The sequence below is a fragment of the Monodon monoceros genome, unplaced genomic scaffold (assembly GCF_005190385.1).
Source record: "Monodon monoceros isolate NGI ecotype Baffin Bay Population unplaced genomic scaffold, NGI_Narwhal_1 Super_Scaffold_1, whole genome shotgun sequence".
In the NCBI taxonomy this organism is placed as follows: domain Eukaryota; kingdom Metazoa; phylum Chordata; class Mammalia; order Artiodactyla; family Monodontidae; genus Monodon; species Monodon monoceros.
The window spans coordinates 20,317,442-20,336,788 of record NW_021703765.1 but is presented as its reverse complement, the minus strand read 5'-3'; the positions used below and the strand labels follow the sequence as shown (position 1 = coordinate 20,336,788).

The 19,347-nt window shown below is 37.0% G+C and overlaps 1 protein-coding gene across 1 annotated transcript in view; it reads left to right on the top strand.

Annotated features, from left to right (window-relative positions):
- DCC (DCC netrin 1 receptor) overlaps positions 1-19,347 on the top strand; it is a 1,166,576-nt gene that overhangs the window by 1,010,322 nt on the left and 136,907 nt on the right. The window contains 2 exon segments of the mRNA XM_029216808.1: positions 8,535-8,630; positions 14,348-14,580. Of these exon segments, the coding sequence (XP_029072641.1) occupies positions 8,535-8,630; positions 14,348-14,580 (329 nt within the window).

Here is a 19,347-nt window from a genome sequence, read left to right as displayed (position 1 = left end):
CCGGTCCGGGAGGATCCCACATGCCGCGGAGCAACAAAGCCCGTGAGCCACAACTACTGAGCCTGCACGTCTGGAGCCTGTGCTCCGCAACAAGAGAGGCTACAACAGTGAGGGGCCCGCGCGCCGCGATGAAGAGTGGCCCCCGCTTGCCACAACTGGAGAAAGCCCTCGCCAGAGGCAAAGAACCAACACAGCCAAAAATAAATTAATTAATTAATTTTAAAAAACTAAAAGCACAGTTTGAAACTTATTCAAAATGTTATTCAACTCACCATCAATTATTCAGTGAAAGGCAAGGATAAGGGGCTGAGCTTTGGAATTGGAAATTCTCCCACTTACCTACAAAAAGGGGGTAATCGTTTATCCATTCAACAGATATTTGTTAAGTACTTACTGCATGCCAGAGACTGGATTAAGGGAAGGATTAAATAAAATAAAGGATGTGAGATAGTTAACAAAGGGCCTAATTAGACACCCAACAAATGTTACTACTTGGAGGGGGATGGAGGAGGGAGAAAAGGAAGAGGGAGGAGAAATTGTCAGTTTTGATCCTAATGTGCATGATTGTACAACCACCATGTGGTGTTTACTTGTATTTGCTTATTCCACTCTCTCTCCTCAACCTTTCTTCATCAGAAGATTCAGCAAAACTGCCACCTTCTCGACAAAGCCTCTCTGATTCCAGAACACTTTGCTCTGATTTTTTTTTTAAACTTCCAACATGGCTTCTCTATTCGAAGATTCATCAAGGTGAATAAGGGCTTGTTTGTTTAAATCCTTACATACCCTAGAAAACTTATAACCATGTCTTACACACAGAAGGTGCTCAATGAGAATTGATGAGCAAATGAACAAATGAATAGAGGAAGAATAACTGAATGTGAATATGCAAGTGAGAGGTTTCGTTGCACAGTCTCTTTGGATTCATAAACCTACAGGTATCAGAATGTGTAGTTTGAGATCAAGAAATTTGAGTTCTTTGTTCAGATTGACTGGGGGCTGCCATTTCACCTTCACTAAATAATATAGCCCTTCTGTGTCTCACATGTTCATCAATTCAACAAATATTTGTTAAATACTTCCTATATGCCAAGCAGTGAAACTTTCCCTATAAAGTTTATTTTTATCTGATTTCCCTCCTGGTGATAAACCTGGGGAGATTAAAGAAAATTTATGTTGATTCTCCTTTAGACTCAAATACTTCCTTACACAGACTAGCTGAGTATCTGGTACCTGCAAGACTGGTTAATGAACAAGTTATGTTATAATCTGACCGTTCTTTGAATAGTGTTCATAGAATAAGAAGGAAGGAAAGAAGGAAGGGAGGGAGAGAGGAAGAAAAGGGGGAGGGAGGGAGGGAAGGAAGGAAAGAAGGAGGGAGGGAGGGAGGGATGGAAGAAAGGAAGGAAACCTTCAAAGGGTGCTAATTAGATTAGCTATTAATTCAATTTGCAAACAAGTATATGTAATGAAGTAGAATTGAATATTGAAAGTACTGTATAAATTGCATCTTTCTTGAATATGAATTGCTCATGCTTTTAAGAGATCAATGCAATTGTCTGTGTTTGCTATCCACCCATTACACTTAATTAAACGGTTCAGGTCCAGTGGGGTCAGAGGTATCCAGTAACATTTACCATCTGACAGGGATCCAGTGGTCTGTACTCTGTGCCTGGGGTAGCCTTGCTTCTCTGCAGTGAGCAGGCATCTGCATTAGGAAAACAGCTACCACTCTAATTTTCTCTAATTGACTTGCTGGCAGCGCTAACAGAGGGCAAAAGATGTAGAGACATGAAGACTGGGCCCCAGGCAAGCGCTTGGCATTGATGGGGCCACTGTGCGAAGTAACTAATCTGTAATGAATAAAGGACTATGGGCTGTCAATCTAGCACATTCCAGTGGCATTTAATTCACACGAAATACTAATTAAAAACGATGATGTTCTTCTTACTGGCTTTTGTTACCAAGTACAGCATCTTGGTCCAACCCCTGAGGATCTGTCTGCAGGTGGTTTGATTCATTCCCTTAGCCCCAGAGAGCCACATGCATCTCACTACCTTCAGGCAAGCCTCAACAAAAGCTCTTACAATAATGGGTCTCTCACCTACCAAGTCTCTGTGGAAGGAGAACCAGAAATTCTCCCCACTGCCCATTCCTTGTCTTTATAACCCCTATAATCAATAAATGTGCATTTATTTCCCCTTTTTCCTAGCCACAAAGAAGATACTGGCCAGAAGCTATCTGTTTTGGATGCTCAAAGAGTTATTAAGTATTTCTCTTTCCTTCTTTGTCCCATCGTGATGTATTCTATAGGAAAGGTTGGCCAAACAATGATGAAAATCTGATCAAGAGTTTGAAATCTTTGGAATCACTCCGAATATCCATAATTAAAAATAATCCCCATGTGAACATCAACCAAAACTCAAGTTATCTCAGTAGGATTCAATCACAGTGAATTCAAATGAGAAAATACCTCTCTATGTTATTTTTCAGAGGCAGTTGATACATTTTTCAAGCCTATATATCTGTATCATTTCAGCAAATCGAAAAAATAAATTTACTATCATAATTGTCATTAAATGTATTCCTGAACAATGGGGTCTGACCATAATTAATGATTAATTCATTTTGAATTCATTATGATAATATTAAATGTGTTTAACTCATTTGCTGCTTCTAAAGAGGGAACAATTCTAGGCAATTCTTTTGTGATTTACTGGTTTTAAAGTTTAAGAGCTCTGAGCATGTGCAGGAAAATAGCTCCACATTGCCCTCTAGTGGTGAGCTAGTAAATGACACTATTCTTTTGTACGGGGAGAAAACACAAACCCTTGTTCTCCTTCGCTCCCATACACTCTCACAGCCATCTTTTCACCTCAGTACACACTTAAACGAGATGCCTCCATCACAATATAAAAGGAGATTAAAGCAATAGAGTCCTATGTCCACTATTAACCAATAACCAAATAATATTTTTATTGTTGTTGTTCAGGCTGATTCACTATTGGATCAAGTTTGATGGGGGTGTAAAAAGATTCTGTTGTTTCCTTAGTAGATCCAGATGCAATTTGACAAAAGCACTATATGGAGGCCAGAGAAAACCCAAAAGATGTTGAGTAGCAGGTAGAGTATGAAGAGCATAAAGAAGCTTCTTGAAAAAGGTAGACAGAAGGGGATGTGAAGTTGTCTTAGGTCTTTTATTTCCTAGGTAGCTCTGGGTTACTTTACAAATGTCAGTGGACTTACCTGATCCTCAAATTACTGACAACAGCAGAATACCAGATCAAAAAGTCTTGAAGACCCCTGGCTCTAGCAATATTCTTGTATCAGTAACAACTCCGTTGTTGTTACGGCAACTCCAAAGGCAAATCTGTTTACCTTTCCTGAGAATAAGCCATTACCACTTTCTATTTAAATTGAAGCTTGGCCACTGTCAAGGTGTACCCAGGGTAGTTAGGATTTGTGGAATTTAGCAGTTAGTGTAATTCATTAATCCAACAGCTGGTAAATTATAAAACTCCGTACTCTTTGCTAGCATACCTTATACCATGGCTAGACATCGAATGGAAGAAGCTGCCATTACTCAGATGAGTAGAGACTTGATGGGTATTGATATTAGCAAGACTCAGTATTGAAATGACTTCGCCTTTACTGTGGGGGGAGATTAAGAAATGGTGACTACTGCTTAGGATCCAGATAGCAGCTAGGTGAGGTAATTCAGACTGAGACAAAAATTCAAACCAGTAAAATGAGAATGAATCAGTTGAGTTACTTTTAATTTTTTTTAAATGAGAATAAATGCATACTCCAACACTGAAAACCAATAGTGCAGTAATGCTGCAGAGGCTTTTACAGAGCCAGTTGTCTGAGGAGGTAGAAATTGGGCAGCTGGGAGGTGGGGACAGAGTGATGAAGGGATGAATTCAATGTAACGTGGACCAGGCTGGGAGTTTCAGCATCAACCCTGAGCAGGAAGTTCAGAACTCAAGTCAGACATTCTTCCCTCTGAATTCCAGTCTAAATTGGAGAGGTCCACATAAAACAAGCATACTCAATAACCTTGCATAAAGGAGACCTGCTTTCTTATTTTATATTTACCCTCTTTACCACATCATATAGTTTCTTCATGGTTGCTGTTGATCTTATGGTTGACATCTTGACTGAGGAAGCCCAGACTTTATGACCTTCTTCTGTGAATACATATATATTTGCGTAATACATATATGTTCCTACATATAGTTGTATATGTAGGAATCTGAGGTTATAGACTAGTGGCCATGGACCTGGATTCAGTTCAGAGATATATTTTGTTTTGCCAGCACAGGTTTATTTTTTTATTTGAATTATTTGCCAACGTTTGAAAAAGTGATGATTTCCCATAAAAATCTGGATTTCCAGAAAATTTGACACCAGGGCTGCTCTCCATATGCTAATAACACCTGGAAGCTGAGTGGTGACCCCGCTCCTTACATGAATTACTTAGATGAATTCCTGTCCAGCATCCTCTCTCCCCTATTGCCTCTCATACACTGTAGCCAAATATCTTTATCTGTCTGTCTCTCCCTCCCTCTCTCAGGTTTAAAAACAAAGACAAAAACAAAAATCATATTCTAACTTCTAAGCATGTGAGTTTGGCATTCCTGATCTCTCTCTCACTCCCTTAATAAAGAAATACATAGACAGATGAAAATGTATAGTATATATGTATATTAGGTGAAACGAAATGCAGTTTCACCCAAAAGAAGTAATTTTTTATGGTTCGAACCTAATATAAATGTTTACATTGTAGTTGTATATATGTTTGAAATCAGACTTTGACTTCACTCCAATAACTATAAAGTATATTCTTCCTAGTAGAAAAGTAGTTTGGTGATCTTCCTCACTGTATTTTCAATCTGTTCCATCTTTTTCCTGAGATGTTTTTTTCTTCTACCATCCTTCTACTTCTGAATCCTACCTATGCCCTTCAGTCCTAGTTCCAAGTCCAAGAAGTCTTTGATGACCCAATCCCTAGTTTTTTAGGCCTCTAAACTCATATAGCATTCATAAGTTGTATCACATACTTCACTGCTTAATTTTGTGTAGTCTTTCGTTGTTTTCTCTGCCCGGAATTATGATTGTAACCTGACAACAGAGGTCCATCTTTTCCAAATATTCTTGGATCTCCAACAGCATTTAATACTTGTTGACTGATTACTTTCTTTTTGGTAAACTAAGTTGACAACATAAATCTGAAAAAGTAAATATCCCCTCTTGCAGGCGAAGCAATTCACTGAATAGAAGCCCTTCGACTGCATTGAATGTAATCTTATTTTATTCTTCTTGTTGTATTGTGGTTCTTGTGTCACTGTGGTTTGGAATGTCAAATCTTTAACGCTAATATTTAGGGCACATAAAAATTTCACAAAGGAAAATCCATCTAATCAATTTTCAAAGAATATTGTCAAAGATAAATTCATTCATTTTAAAAGCTTTTTTCTTTTTGTAAAATAAAACACAGACACAGAAAACCACATGTGACAAATGTATCACTTCATGAGTTATTTTAAGTTAGAGTTCAACCTGTTTCTTTGCTCTGTTTCCTGCAAACTGGCATTTGGATCAAGAAGCTTGATTAGACTAAGTAGGTTCGATCCTTTTGGCAAGACTTTAGAGGGTAGTGTGTTCTTTCATTAGGAGGTATGTAATGTCTGGATTCTCTGTTTTATCTTAGCAATCATGAATGCTTAATGCATAGTTTCATTTGTTCACTGGGGCTGAAAAATAGCAGTATTTGAATTTTATCATTTGTTTCTTATTAGTAGGAATAATACGGTAAAAGGATACTCCCCTCACATGCTCTTTGGTTACACAGTGGTAGAGTTTATTCAAGAAAGACATGATAAATATTTGACTCTTTACCCAGACTTGAAGATAGTAATTTGGTTCCCTGTCAATCTCAGAAGTGACCAACTCTTATTATTCTTTAAAAAATCTTTATGAATTCACACATTCATATGTATTTGTTAAGTTTCATTTCATTGCAACTTTCATCTTTGTTGATGCTCAGACTGTCCTCACCTTTGGTCAGTGGAAAACTCTTCCAAGTTGATTTCCGAATCCATTTGACACAATCCTGTTAGTCTTTGAATATTTCCTTTCTATTTGATATGTGAGGATGCCTCAGGCTCAGTTGCTGTGTTTCCCGCCTCAGACTAGGAATCAACCAGTTCTCCAAGAAGCCTTTGTTTCTTGCAGTGCAAAATATTTTTTTCAAAATCTCAGTTTGGGTGCTAGGGATACCCGTTGTTATTAAGTCAGTGTTTCTAGACATTTTCAGTGGACAGAATGAGAGATAAAATACCTTTTGAGTTTAAACTGATTTTTCAATTAAATTGTAGGAACACAATACTGAATCTTTTGTTCACACCAGGAATCCAGTTCTCAAGGACACAGGGTACGATAGAATTAGAATTTCTCCTGATAACTCATTTGCTCTATCTCATATTACATTGGTTTCAGAATAACAATAATAATAGTATCACCATCAATAATAATTATTGAAACATTTTTGCATATACTATTCATATTCTCCCTTAAGTTTATCTTATGATTATAATATAGGTACCTATATTATAATATATTATAATATAGGTACAATTTTGTAGCCTTGCAAAATAAAACCTCTTCCTTTTAACCCTCAGTTAGTCTTAGTTCATTAAATTTATTGTTCACCAGTTATTAGGTCAGTATCTCCCCTGGTCATTTAGAATGTCTAAAGCTCATTTTCTAGTGGATCTCAGGATCAGGGGAACAATATTCCCTGATTAATTGCAAGTTGATAACAGTTTGGGTGAGCCCTTTATATTTAAAGCTAACTCTTGTTGCCTGGAAAATCCTTGAATCACATTTTCTTACCTTGAGTGTCTCAAAAAAATCACATAAATTTCTTTGGGCACAGTATGGTGCTGTCAAAAAGTCTGATAATAAACTGATTTTCCCTCTTATAAGTCATGTATTCTTTTGTGTGCCTAAAAGATTTTTTTAAGTCAGCAAAAATTTCTTGAATAACATTTTTTCATCTATATTTGTTCTGTTCCCTTTCTTTGGTGTTTTTCCTCAAGGACAACTATTACTCCAACGTTAGCTTCCTTCTAGAATATTTGTCACTTTTTCCTGCATTCTTTTCTACTCTTTCTTCATTTACTTTTGTTTTTGTTTTCGTTTTCTCCTTGTTGCATTTATTTGTTCATCTCATTACACTTTATTTCTCAAATTTCTTTTTCACTTAGTGGAATTCTTTCTTGAGCTGGGCTGCCCCATTCAGATTTCTTTGTCACTTACATAGAATTCTTTCTTGAGCCAGGCTGCCTCATTTCTGAATTCTTCCAATTCTGATTTATGTAACTCTTGCATATCTGGCATTTTATTTACTTAATGTTGTTTAGCTCACTTTGAAACAGTAAATTGCAGGTTTGATCTGTTTTTCTCATGTATTTTTGATCCTTTCCTTGTGTACTTGTCTATAAGAATGATGTTCTCCTCATTTTGTTTTGTAAGGAATTTAACCTCAACGGATTTTCATTGCTCGCTTTTATGTGATTTGTTTCCCTGCATTCCCAGAAGTTCAAATAGCTCTTCTAAATACACAGAGTTCCCTATCCTGTTGTTTTCCTTAGACCTGCGCTCAGGGCTCAGCAAACTATAGCCTGTGGGTCAAATCTGGCCTAGGTCCTATTTTTGTTTGGGCCCCACTGAGCTAAGAATGGCTTTTATATTTTTGAAGAGTTGTAAACAAACAAACAAAACAAACAGACGAATGTTGGGCAGAGACAAAGTGGTCTGCACAGCTATATTGACTATCTTGGCCTTTTACAGAAAAGTTGGCTGAACCCTGTTACACACTAAAAACAATGGCAGTTTGCTTCCCAAGTTTTCATGACTATTCCTCTCTCCTACTTTGATCTGGACTTTCTCTTCCTTTCGTGTCTGTTGCTTCTGTCCTACTCATAACTTTTAAATATATTCTTTATAGTTTGTCCCCAGTGTGAACACTGTCCTGGAAAGGAGACTTTGTAGGTTAGTTTCAAGTATTTACATTTACTGATCTTAAACTGGTCCATTGCACTTTCTAGCATTACTTGATAGTTATTTTAGAATTACTGTGTTTTCAGGTTTGTTGCTTCCCTCTGATTTCTCTTACACAGATACTGATAACATGCAGTTTCATGATAACATATTGGTGGTTTGTCCACATCCACTTGTATCTTAGGGTGTGAGCATATAGACCTCATCACCTCGTTTTGTCATAAATGTCTAAATGCCTTTGGTTTTCTATCTAGTTCTTCTGTCTCTTTTTATATGAAGATTCAGGAAGATCAAAAAACTATATTGCCACCACTGCCACCTTCTTCCCAGAATCAAACTCACTCATTTTTTAACAACTGTTTGCTTAATTGATTATATTCAATTTGATTTCAGGAAAATGTTTATCCTGAGTATTTCAGTACATTAAATAAATCAACACGTTCATATTTTTTTCTGTTTTTCTCCAGAGTCAAGTTCCCATTATGTAATCTCCCTAAAAGCTTTTAACAATGCAGGAGAAGGAGTTCCTCTTTATGAAAGTGCTACCACCAGATCTATAACCGGTAAGCTAAAGTAGTTAATCCTCTTGTGACAAGGTATTTGGATTATGGTGAAGAAAACAAACTAAAGTGAAACAAAACAAAGTACAAAGAAAAAATGTATGTAATCATGTCCTAAGCCTTATATGTATACACACCATTTATTACTTTTTTGGTTATCAAAATTGAGAGGTATTCAGTCTATAAATTAGTACATGGAATAAGAGAACATGGATCTCTTATTCTGTCTTCTCCCAGTAGCTTCACGTTTTGGCATCCTGATACCACTCTTCATTCCTCTGGGCAGCTTGTTTCAAATCAATGCAATGTAGACAAGAGGGTCCCTGCAAAAAAGGCCACCAAGTGCCTGAATGGACACTTGCTTCTTTGCAGAGGGTCCTTCAAGCTGATATGACAAGGATGAACTGACCTCATGGGGCTGGCTTGGATTTGGCTGTGTCACCCAGTGAGTTCTTTCTGAGCTGGGCCAATAGGTCACCCCAACAGTGTCCAGGGCCTCTGCACATTAAAAGGATTGCCTGCTTCAAGGACTTCTCACCTCTAGGAATTGCTACGTGAGGTGGACTTGAAAGGTAGCACAGGAGAGAAACAGGGCTCAAGGAAATGAGAAAGGGATGGGTAAGAAAGTGAGACCCAAGCTATTTATGGAGCCTATTTGTGAACAAGGCTGGACCTACTCAGAAGTAGAGTAAGTACCACCTCTGTGAGTCTTGTTCATGACCCATCACATGACCCAAAGTCACATGACCACCCCCAATAGCCTTATTTCTGTAATGTGAAAGTAAAACCCAAGAGTTGCATCCTTTTAATGAATACTTTGATACTGCCCCCTTTCAAAACCCACAACCCTCAGACCTCATTCAGTTTATCAGCTATTTTCACCTGAATGAGAACAAAGGATCTGAGAGCAGGATTTCATAGTGAGCCCCAGAGAACATGCAAAATTACTGGGGTGCCTGAGTATGAGTCCTGGAAGGTAGGAATAAATGAACATAAAACAAATAATGGAGTCCTGTGTCTTCTGCTACCAGCTAAATTTATGTGAACTTTGTACAGTTTGTTTAACAAATCCAGAAGCTTCGTTCATAAACTTATCTTGAGAATTACAGTTGTAAACAAAATTCACAGTTGTTATGTGATGGTTTTCGGAGCGCATCATCACTTTATTGCTTTCAACCAGATTTCCTTGTAGGGCAAGGATATTATTCCAGAGTCTCCTTGACTCTTTGGCTGCTGGTTTCAATGTCTATGGTCTGTCTGGAGTGGTATGCAAAAGCTTGGGTGCATGTCAGTATATTAATTTATCTGTGGAGACAGTATATATCTTACATTGTGTTATCAAAGGGCCCATGGCTCCCCAAAAAGGGTAAATAAGAAATACTACCCCAGAGAATATTTACTGTCAAGCGTGTTATTTCTAAATATAGAGAGATGAGGCAATTAGAGGGCCAGGATGGAAACTACAAGATAACATGGTGGAGGGTGGCTGGGATTTCCTCTTCCCCTTATTCTCTTACTCTGCCAAAGTTTCTTTGAGAGATAGCAGCCACTTTGGCTGTGCCCGTCCTTCCCATAATGTTTATTCAGTAAGCCAGCTCTTTCTTGCCTAGGTTAAAAGATGGTAAAGAGTCACGGATGTGGCTTGTGATCAGACCACACAAAATTGTACCATGGTCAGTCTTTTAGAACTCTTATTTTCTTACCAAAACTAAAGCCCACAAAGAAGAAACACTAAGATGACCTGCCAAAAGTCGATTTTTGAGCAGAAACTAATAGTAATAGCGATAGTAGAGTTCAGATAAGCTGAAGATAGGTTGCTCAGAAAGAACTATTTGAGGTGTTATTAACTTTTTTCCCCTGAGCATTTGTTGTCATTCTTTAATTCTTAGCATGTGGCATTCCCAGAGTGGTTTCTAAAATACCAGTGATCCATAAGACAATTTTTTCCTGCTATGACTAATCCAAATGGATCTGAGAAATAAAATAATACTGAAAGTTGGAAAACGTGTGAGGAATTTTCTTACTGAAGAAAAGTCAATAAGGGGTTGGAGAGGATGAATAAAACCAGCCCTTTCCACATCCCTGCCTAGATGTGGCAGGCTTATTTTACTCTGTTTTCACACGTCATGGAGAACAAAGGACAAATAAACAGAATCAGAGGTTTAGATTCGGTGAGAAACTCTTCAATAAATGTGTCCAAGGGCTACATAGAAGATATTTTCGGTCTCTGAGCTTCTGCAAAGTATTCCCATGAGCAGTCTTGGAAGAGGCCAACATAAAGTAATAAAAAAAAAAAAATCAAAGGCAGTAAATGCATCAGGCTGGAGTAAGTATCAGGCTATGGTGCTTTCCAGATGGATGTGCTCATAGATGCTGGTCTACTCTGGACCTCATCTCATTCGGAACATATCAGTGCTAGAGCCAAGGAAAGTTTCACTAGGTCAAATGGGCAGGTTGTTTCAGTTTTTTGCACATTTTTTGCAATTTTATTCCATATTGTTGTAAAAATAAGACATTTTGAGCCTGGAGAAGGGAAGAGAGCAGGGTAATAATGAGGTGTGTTGTTTGAATTTGTTTATTCTCATTTGTTTTATAAATGTCTCTATGAAGTACAATTGTGTCATGTTTTGTAAAAGCTTGTTTTGAACTTCAGTATGTTGACCATACGCTTATATGTTCTTACCAAAACAACTATTAGGAATTGAGTAGGTTTCTCTTTTTAGCAAAAGATTTAAAGCTATGTTTTGTGTTTTTGTCTTTTTTTTCACTCTTTTGTATATTGCCACTGAAAATCAGTGGTATATAAGGCACCCAGGAATACGAGGGAAAAATAACTGAAAAAAATAAAAGTTGTTTATCAGCAAAATAACTGCTAAACAGTTAAGTGTTTAGCACTAACTGTTTAGGTACCTGGTGGTACCTAAGAAACTACCTAAACTACCTGGTGGCACAGTGGTTAAGAATCCACCTGCCAATGCAGAGAACATGGGTTCGAGCCCTGGTCCGGGAAGATCCCACATGCTGCGGAGCAGCTAAGCCCGTGCGCCATAACTACTGAGCCTGTGCTCTAGAACCCATGAGTCACAGCTGCTGAGCCCGCGTGCCACAACTACTGAAGCCTGAGTGCCTAGAGCCCGTGCTCCACAACTACAGAAGTCACCACAATGAGAAGCCTGTGCACTGCAACGAAGAGTAGCCCCCGCTCACCACAACTATAGAAAGCCTGTGTGCAGTAACAAAGACCCAACGCAGCCAAAATAAATTAATTAATTAAATAATTTTAAAAAATGTTTAGGTACTTGGTTTAGGTAGTTTTTAATTCAACTACCCAGTTTCTGACCTGAGAGGGGAAGATAATTAGCAGTACATGTGGCATATATTTAGAGCAGTGCTTGCCACCTGCTACTAAGTTCTGCTTTGTTGGAAATACCGTAGTGTCTGTACTATCCAGTACAGCAGGCACGAGGCTCATTTGGCTGTCAAACATCTGAAATTGACTAGTGCAGCACAATAAATGAATTTTAAATTTTATTTAATTTTAATTAATTTAAAGTTAAACTGTCCATTTAACTAATGGCTATTGTATTAGCCCAGCTCTGGAGGAAGTGGCAAATAGAATGACAAGCCATGAGTGGGGGAAAAAAAAAAAAAAAACTCTTCTAAAATAAGCAAGAAAAACTTGGCCAGGTTAGAAATTTTTGAATTACATTAGTTCGTAGATATATACCAACAAACAGCATTACTTGAAATTTAGGGATGCATTCTGGAACTGAGACTCCAAGAAACTCAACAGGAAGTCATGAAAAACATACTTTTCTAAAATCCAGAAATAACAGGATTGAGTATTACCGTTTCTTAAAGTAGAATCACGACTTTTCAAAATCTTATATAGGGTACCTGTGAAAGACTGTAAAGTTAGTATAGGTGTATCAACAAAACTAGATTAAGCAAAGAAACATCAGATAGGGTAACATGAATATGAGTTGATCTAAAAGGAGTTTGTGATTGAGAGTAGTCCTCCCTTGTGTATAACATTCTTCTTGGCAAGTCAGCTGTGAATAGAAACAAGTCAAGTGAGGCAGCACCTGCTCTAGTTTCGCCAAAAGGTTCCACCGATGTGCCAGCCTGATGACAGATTGTGATCCTCCTAGAGGCTGCAGTGTCTTCAGCTGCCCCTTCATCATTTCATAAATCCATTTGGGTTTAAAGGAGCCCTTAATAAAAAGACACGTCAAAGGACATACAAAAAGCCTGGGCTCTGTCATTAAATTTTAAACACATACTTTTCTTTCTCTCTCTTTCTATTGTTCTTTTTTTTCTTGGTCTTCCTTTTGTTCTGTTTTTGTTTTCAGATTTTATATTTTGCTCCAAAGCCCACAGCCCAGTAAACGACTGAATAATTCATTGGAAAACAGTGATGAGTAGGGGGTAGACATTTAAAATTCAGTGGACAAAATGTATCATGAGAATCAGCCCTTAGTCTCTATACTGTATTTAAAAATATAAGCTCTGTATGTTTACTGCTTCAGATACTCTACATTTTAGTACGTTTCATCTCCCCAAATGCCATCAAATGCCCAGCCTAAGAGCTCATCTTGTTTTTTGTTAGTGAGGATACATGTTATATGATTTCAAGGAAATTTTTAACAGATTTAAATGTCTTAGGTAATAAATAAAAGGCTCAAAATTGGACTCTAACTACAGCCACAAAATAGGCTCGCCTGATTCTGACATCCCCAGCATAAAAACAAATATAAGATTTTTCTAGAGAATCTTACGAAACCACACACATCATTATGCAGATTCTGTTTGTGTTATGGATGTGTGTATCTCAGCATGTGTGTATCTCAGCACAAATCTCATCAGGTTGTAGGTAGTTCATTCTGTCTCCCCACCCAATAATATGAAGTCTTTCCATGGAACTTAAAATTTTCAAACAAGGCATGTAGATATAGAAATGCCATAAAAACTTAATTACTCTGTGAGAATGTGGATAAAATGGACACTTCTACACTTTCTCTAAGAATTTCAATCTAACCAAACCATGTGCTATATAAACCCAATTATCACATCATTGAACCATGAGGACCACAGACTTGGTCTGGCTTTGTGCAGTCATAGCCATAGACATATTGCTGTAGACCTCAGGGCCCTTTGGTCTTTTATCCTTTGTTTGTTTCTTACCTAAACAATATTTATGCAGGTAGGATCTAAGCAATAATAAATGCATTAGAGAAAGCAAATCAAGTTAGAGAAGGAGAAAAACAAAGAAATAACAAAGCAGATATTAGGTAGGCATTTATTTCCTTTGCAGGAGGAAATAAACCAGACCCTCCTTAGTATTTTGTTATTTTAAGTTATCTGCATAGTTGTAAAACTGATGAATTCTACGCTGCATCTTTTAAGAAACAGTGTACAACATTCCAAGAAAAAATGGACTTTTAAAATATATAACTAGACGTGACAGCCAAATTGATAAAACCACTCTAAGGAAATGAGTGAATTATGGAAAACAGTCAGTTACTTCTGTAATCTAGCAATACTGTTTCTAATGAGTTTTCCGATTGAATTAATTGTATTTTTTTCTGTTCTTCTCATGTTCCCTTTCATCATTACTGCCATGCATTTAACTCATTGTGATGTGTTGCCACTGATGTTTATTTTTTTAACTCTTTTATTTATGTATTTGTTTGTTTCATTTGGCGGGTTTTTAAACCCAGATCCCACTGACCCAGTTGATTATTATCCTTTGCTTGATGATTTCCCCACCTCGGTCCCAGATGTCTCCACCCCCATGCTCCCACCAGTAGGTGTACAGGCTGTGGCTCTTACCCACGATGCTGTGAGGGTCAGCTGGGCAGACAACTCTGTCCCTAAGAACCAAAAATCGTCCGAAGTGCGACTTTACACTGTCCGGTGGAGGACCAGCTTTTCTGCGAATGCGAAATACAAGGTGAAGTTCGAATTGATAGTATGAAATTTCACGCGAACTGTCATTTGTTTAATACATTGTTTTAAATGCATCCTGAACTGGCATGAGTCATTTTGCTGCAGTGACATGAAATGGAAAACAAAGCCTTTTAAGAACTCAGTATCTAAAATTGGCTTGGGAATTATTGTGTCTTAGGAAACAATTCTAAGGCAAGGAAGAAAAATGTCAAGAGCTGCAAAATGTTATTTGAATTCCACCAGATGTTGGGTTTGTATAAATAATGTGATTTGGTACAAGGGAGCGCCATTTTCTTTTAAAAATAGCAGAGCTCTGCATTCATTTTTTGGACAGATTTTGGTGTGTTTCTTTTCATTTGGAATCTAGATTTACGCCAGAGGCACCCCTATTAATGTTACAGAGACCCATCTTATAGTGAATATGAAAAGGAATACATGATGATTATTTTATACCATCCTTAGATGGTGAACACACGCTAAGCCATTAACATCTACTTCCTCATTTAGCCTTGAAACACCCTCAGGTGGTAAAGAAAATCCACAGTGCACACTCCCCTTTAATTAATATGAATTAGACCACGTCCCTTATTGTTGTCCTATCACTGAGTCATCTCACAACCCCCCTAAGAGCTCCTTAGAGATACATATTTGAGGCACTGTCATGTCTACCTTCAAATCTCTATCAGCCAGCCTCAGCAACTCCAACAAACGGTTATTTGTATACTGGAACGATTTTGTTACCTCCTAAGCCTACCACATGCTAGTAGCGTATATAAACAGTACACAGATGTAGAATAAAATGAGATCAACAAGTAATTATTAACCACCTACCATTTACTTAGAACTATGCCAGATCATAGAGGCAGTTTAACATGCTTTAGCTGTTATTTCACATACTTAAAATCATTACTTATAATTTTGGAATGCATAATACATTCAGCTCCATAGGTTTACTTCAAAGAATTCGTAAGTTATTCAAGTGAGGTACTATAATAAAACACATTTAAAATATTCACAGGATGATTATTTGGGGTGGAGAATGTAGCTTTGGAAATAAGAGCCTAAAGCGGGGGCAGGGAGAGGGCGAATTGGATGAAGGCAGTCAAAAGGTACAAACTTCCGGTTATAAGAATAAGTAAGTACTAGGGATGTAATGTACAACATGATAAATATAATTAACACTGATGTACGTTACATATGAAAGTTGCTAAGAGGATAAATCCTAAGAGTTCTAATCACAAGGAAAAAAATATTTTTTCTGTTAATTTAATTTTGTATCTATATGAAATGATGGGCATTCACTAAACTTATAGTTTAGTGGTCATCATTTTATGATGTATGTAAGTCAAATCATGATGTTGTGCACCTTAAACTTACACAGTTCTGTATGTCGATTATATCTCAATAAAACTGGAAGAAGAAAAAGAGCATAAATGTTACCCAACAACAAAGGAACCAGTAGTTCAACCCGGGCACTCCACAGTCTTCATACTCCCCTTATATCCCTTCTCTTTACCACTCTACTGGGGTGGCTTTCAGGGAGAATCTGGATCTCCCAATACTCTATCCAATGTTCTTTCCACTAAACTGCTGTCTTGCTTAATCCAGACTCAAGCCAGTGGTGATTTGGGGGGATGAAAATATCCTTTGGAAATTTCTAACTCTCAAAACCCCAGATTAAAGGAAAATCCCACCAATAATTTTGTAAGTCTGCCTCTTTTCTCCCATAGCCATGCTGGATCTGCTTCTAGTTTCATTCAACCTTTAAGTGGCGTAAAATTCACGTTTCATAGTAAATCAGTTTTTAGTTGAAACCATTTAAAAAACAGTTTTCTTTGGTTCTGCCTCTCTGCTAGGTCAGGTACTAGGAGAAACTCTCCAGGCATGTCCAAATAGTATCATTGATATAAAATATGCTCTATCTCCTTACAGTATCAGATTTAAGACTCAGCAGAACTATAAATAAGGGTAACATTATCAGGTAAGACAACTGATGAAACACATGAGAGCATTTTTTAAAAACTCTCTTTATATACAGATTACCCAATTCTAAGTTTACTTTAAAAAGACTACTTTAAAAGTGTTATGCTCATGGTTGCTGTACTTTGTGGATACATTCATTTCACAGAGTGGCTGTGGGTACGTTGCCAGTACGTAAAATGTTCTGAAGGACAGTGATTGTTCTCTGCAGAATGATTTGAGTTTCAGAATTTCTGGAGGCATTTTTTTTTCAGTTGAAGAGTCAATAGAACAGACACAGGATTATTGAGTCTCATAAAGAATGCCTACAGTGTGAGACCCAACCAAAAGCTATCCTCTGTAAGGAGAGGCTGTTTTCTCTTCTGGATTGAAGTATGAGAATTGAAAGAAATATGTTAACTGTTTCTCTCCCCATCATCTTCCCTGACCTAATAAGGCTTTCCATTACTAACGTTCGATCCCTCTCTCACACATACACACTCTACACCCACACCCTGAGAAGCAGGGTTAGAGGAAAGAGTTAGGTAAGCTGGATAGCAAGGAAAAATGTAGAGCATATCTGGTCTACTAGAAAGACATACATTAAATTTAAATTTTACAAATAATAGTAATAGACTACTTTGGTTTTGCATTTTGAACTTTTCAAACCACTGTCATATCTATTACTTCATCTCATTCCCCACTAAGCTTTATATAAGCTAGGCAGAGCAACACAAGGTAATGGGGGAAAAATACATACATGAGTCAAATAAATGGGCTCTAGAGTTGGCTTTCCTGGGTCCTGTCATGTGACTTAACTTGTTTAATCTCCTTTTTTTTTTATCTATGTGATTGGGATATTGATATACTATCAATATAAAAAGAATAAGTAAGATTCTGCATAGCTAAGTAGGCATGTAGGGATCTTTATGAAGACTTGGGTAGGTTGTATAACTTGACAAAATCCCCCATGAAACTAGAGCTGGAACTCAGATAAGCTGATGGCTTTATCCAGGCCTCTCCCCCTAGGAGTACCCTTCTACTTCAGTCCCACGTCAAGCCATAATCCAGACATTCATATTTTGATTGTCCAAAACTGTATATTGACCTTCCTTATCAAATGGAGAAATTTTCTGTAATTTATTTTCTACTAAAGTGATTCATCATTTGATGTTTTATATGACTTCCCATTCAAAATGCGTTCATTGACTATTGACTAGTGCTTACCAGATACTAGCATGGATATTACAGGAGATAGAAAGTTGTGCAAGACTCAGTCTCAGCCCTCAAGATGTTTACAATTTAATGGAGAATTTATCAAAATGCTGTAAATATGTGTGTGTGTGTGTGTGTGTACACCACACACATAGAGTGCCCATATCTCACACTAGACAATGAATAAAATATTATAGCTAACATTTATTTAGTACTTACTCTGGGCCACGTACTATTGCTTTACTTGACTTATTTCACACTTTAAATAGCACTGTAAGGTCAGTGCTACAATTATTTCCGTTTTATAGATGAGGAAGCTGAGGCTCAGAGAGGTAGTACCTAGGTATTCTGCCCCCCACCTCACACACACATACAGCCATGATTTTCCAAAGTATCAATACTTCCAGGCTAATGATTTATGTTGAATAGTAACTTTTCATAAAGTTCCTGAGAAAACTCAGTGAATTAATGGCATTTATAGAATGCAAGTGTATCATTCAAGAATACAAACAAGGCATATAAGAATTTAAGAAATACAAAGGACAGTATTGCTTAGTTGCCTCCCAAATGCCAGTTGTGTCTATGCTCAAAGAGACTAGTTTTATCAAAGTGTGGTCTTCCCTCCTAGCTGAAATATTCCTCATTGCCCAATTTCTCCCCTTATTTCCATTTCTAAGACTTAGAGGTATTCATGACAGGGAAGGAGGGAAAGATTGGAAGTTATATCAGCCTATCAGATACGAGCTGCCCGTTTCATGTTTTATTTGATGGGGTTCCATCTTAGTCTACAAAATATTTTTACATTTATTTAGGGCATACATTTTTACAGCTATTTTTAAGAGCTACTGATAAATGTTTATGAGGTCATCACTTAAATAGGATGGATGGGCACATCATCGAAATGTTATTAGAACAGTTAAATATTTATTTGATTTTATAATGAAATGTAGGATTTCAATAGCTATAATCTAAGAAGGATTCATAGTAGAATAAAAAAGATATACCACACTAGAATAGCTAAGGGAGGAGATAGGTATGACATAGGTGGAGACAAAAAGTTTTCCTTGATTTTCCTAGACATGGATATATAACAAAGGTAATAAATTTTAAAGTAAAAGTAAATATTTAACCTTGGAAGATGATCAAGATCTAAATAACAAGCATAAATTGATATTTATAATAGACATAAATAGTTTTAAATTTGCCTGATGATATGGAAAATACACATTAACCTGGGAGATTAACCTTTTTCCTCATTACAGTTTTGATCTTTTGAGTAAGCAATAAAGACAGACAATTTACTTTCTACTAAAATGTCCTTAACCTGTTGTTTAAAAGACAAAGAATGTATTCAGAAGACCAAAAATATTAACACTAATGTAATCATTTAATATTTATCCAATTTATTCTCTTCCTGATCAACTGCTCCAGTGACCATAGTTCAATGTATATTTAACGTGACCTGTGCACAAAGAAAGAAAATCACACGACACAATATTGCTTTTGTCCATTTTCTTTATAACAGCTATATAGATTCTGGAATCACTAAAAGTTTGTATCATAAAGAGTTTTTTAAAAAATCATAAGCAGTAGAGCT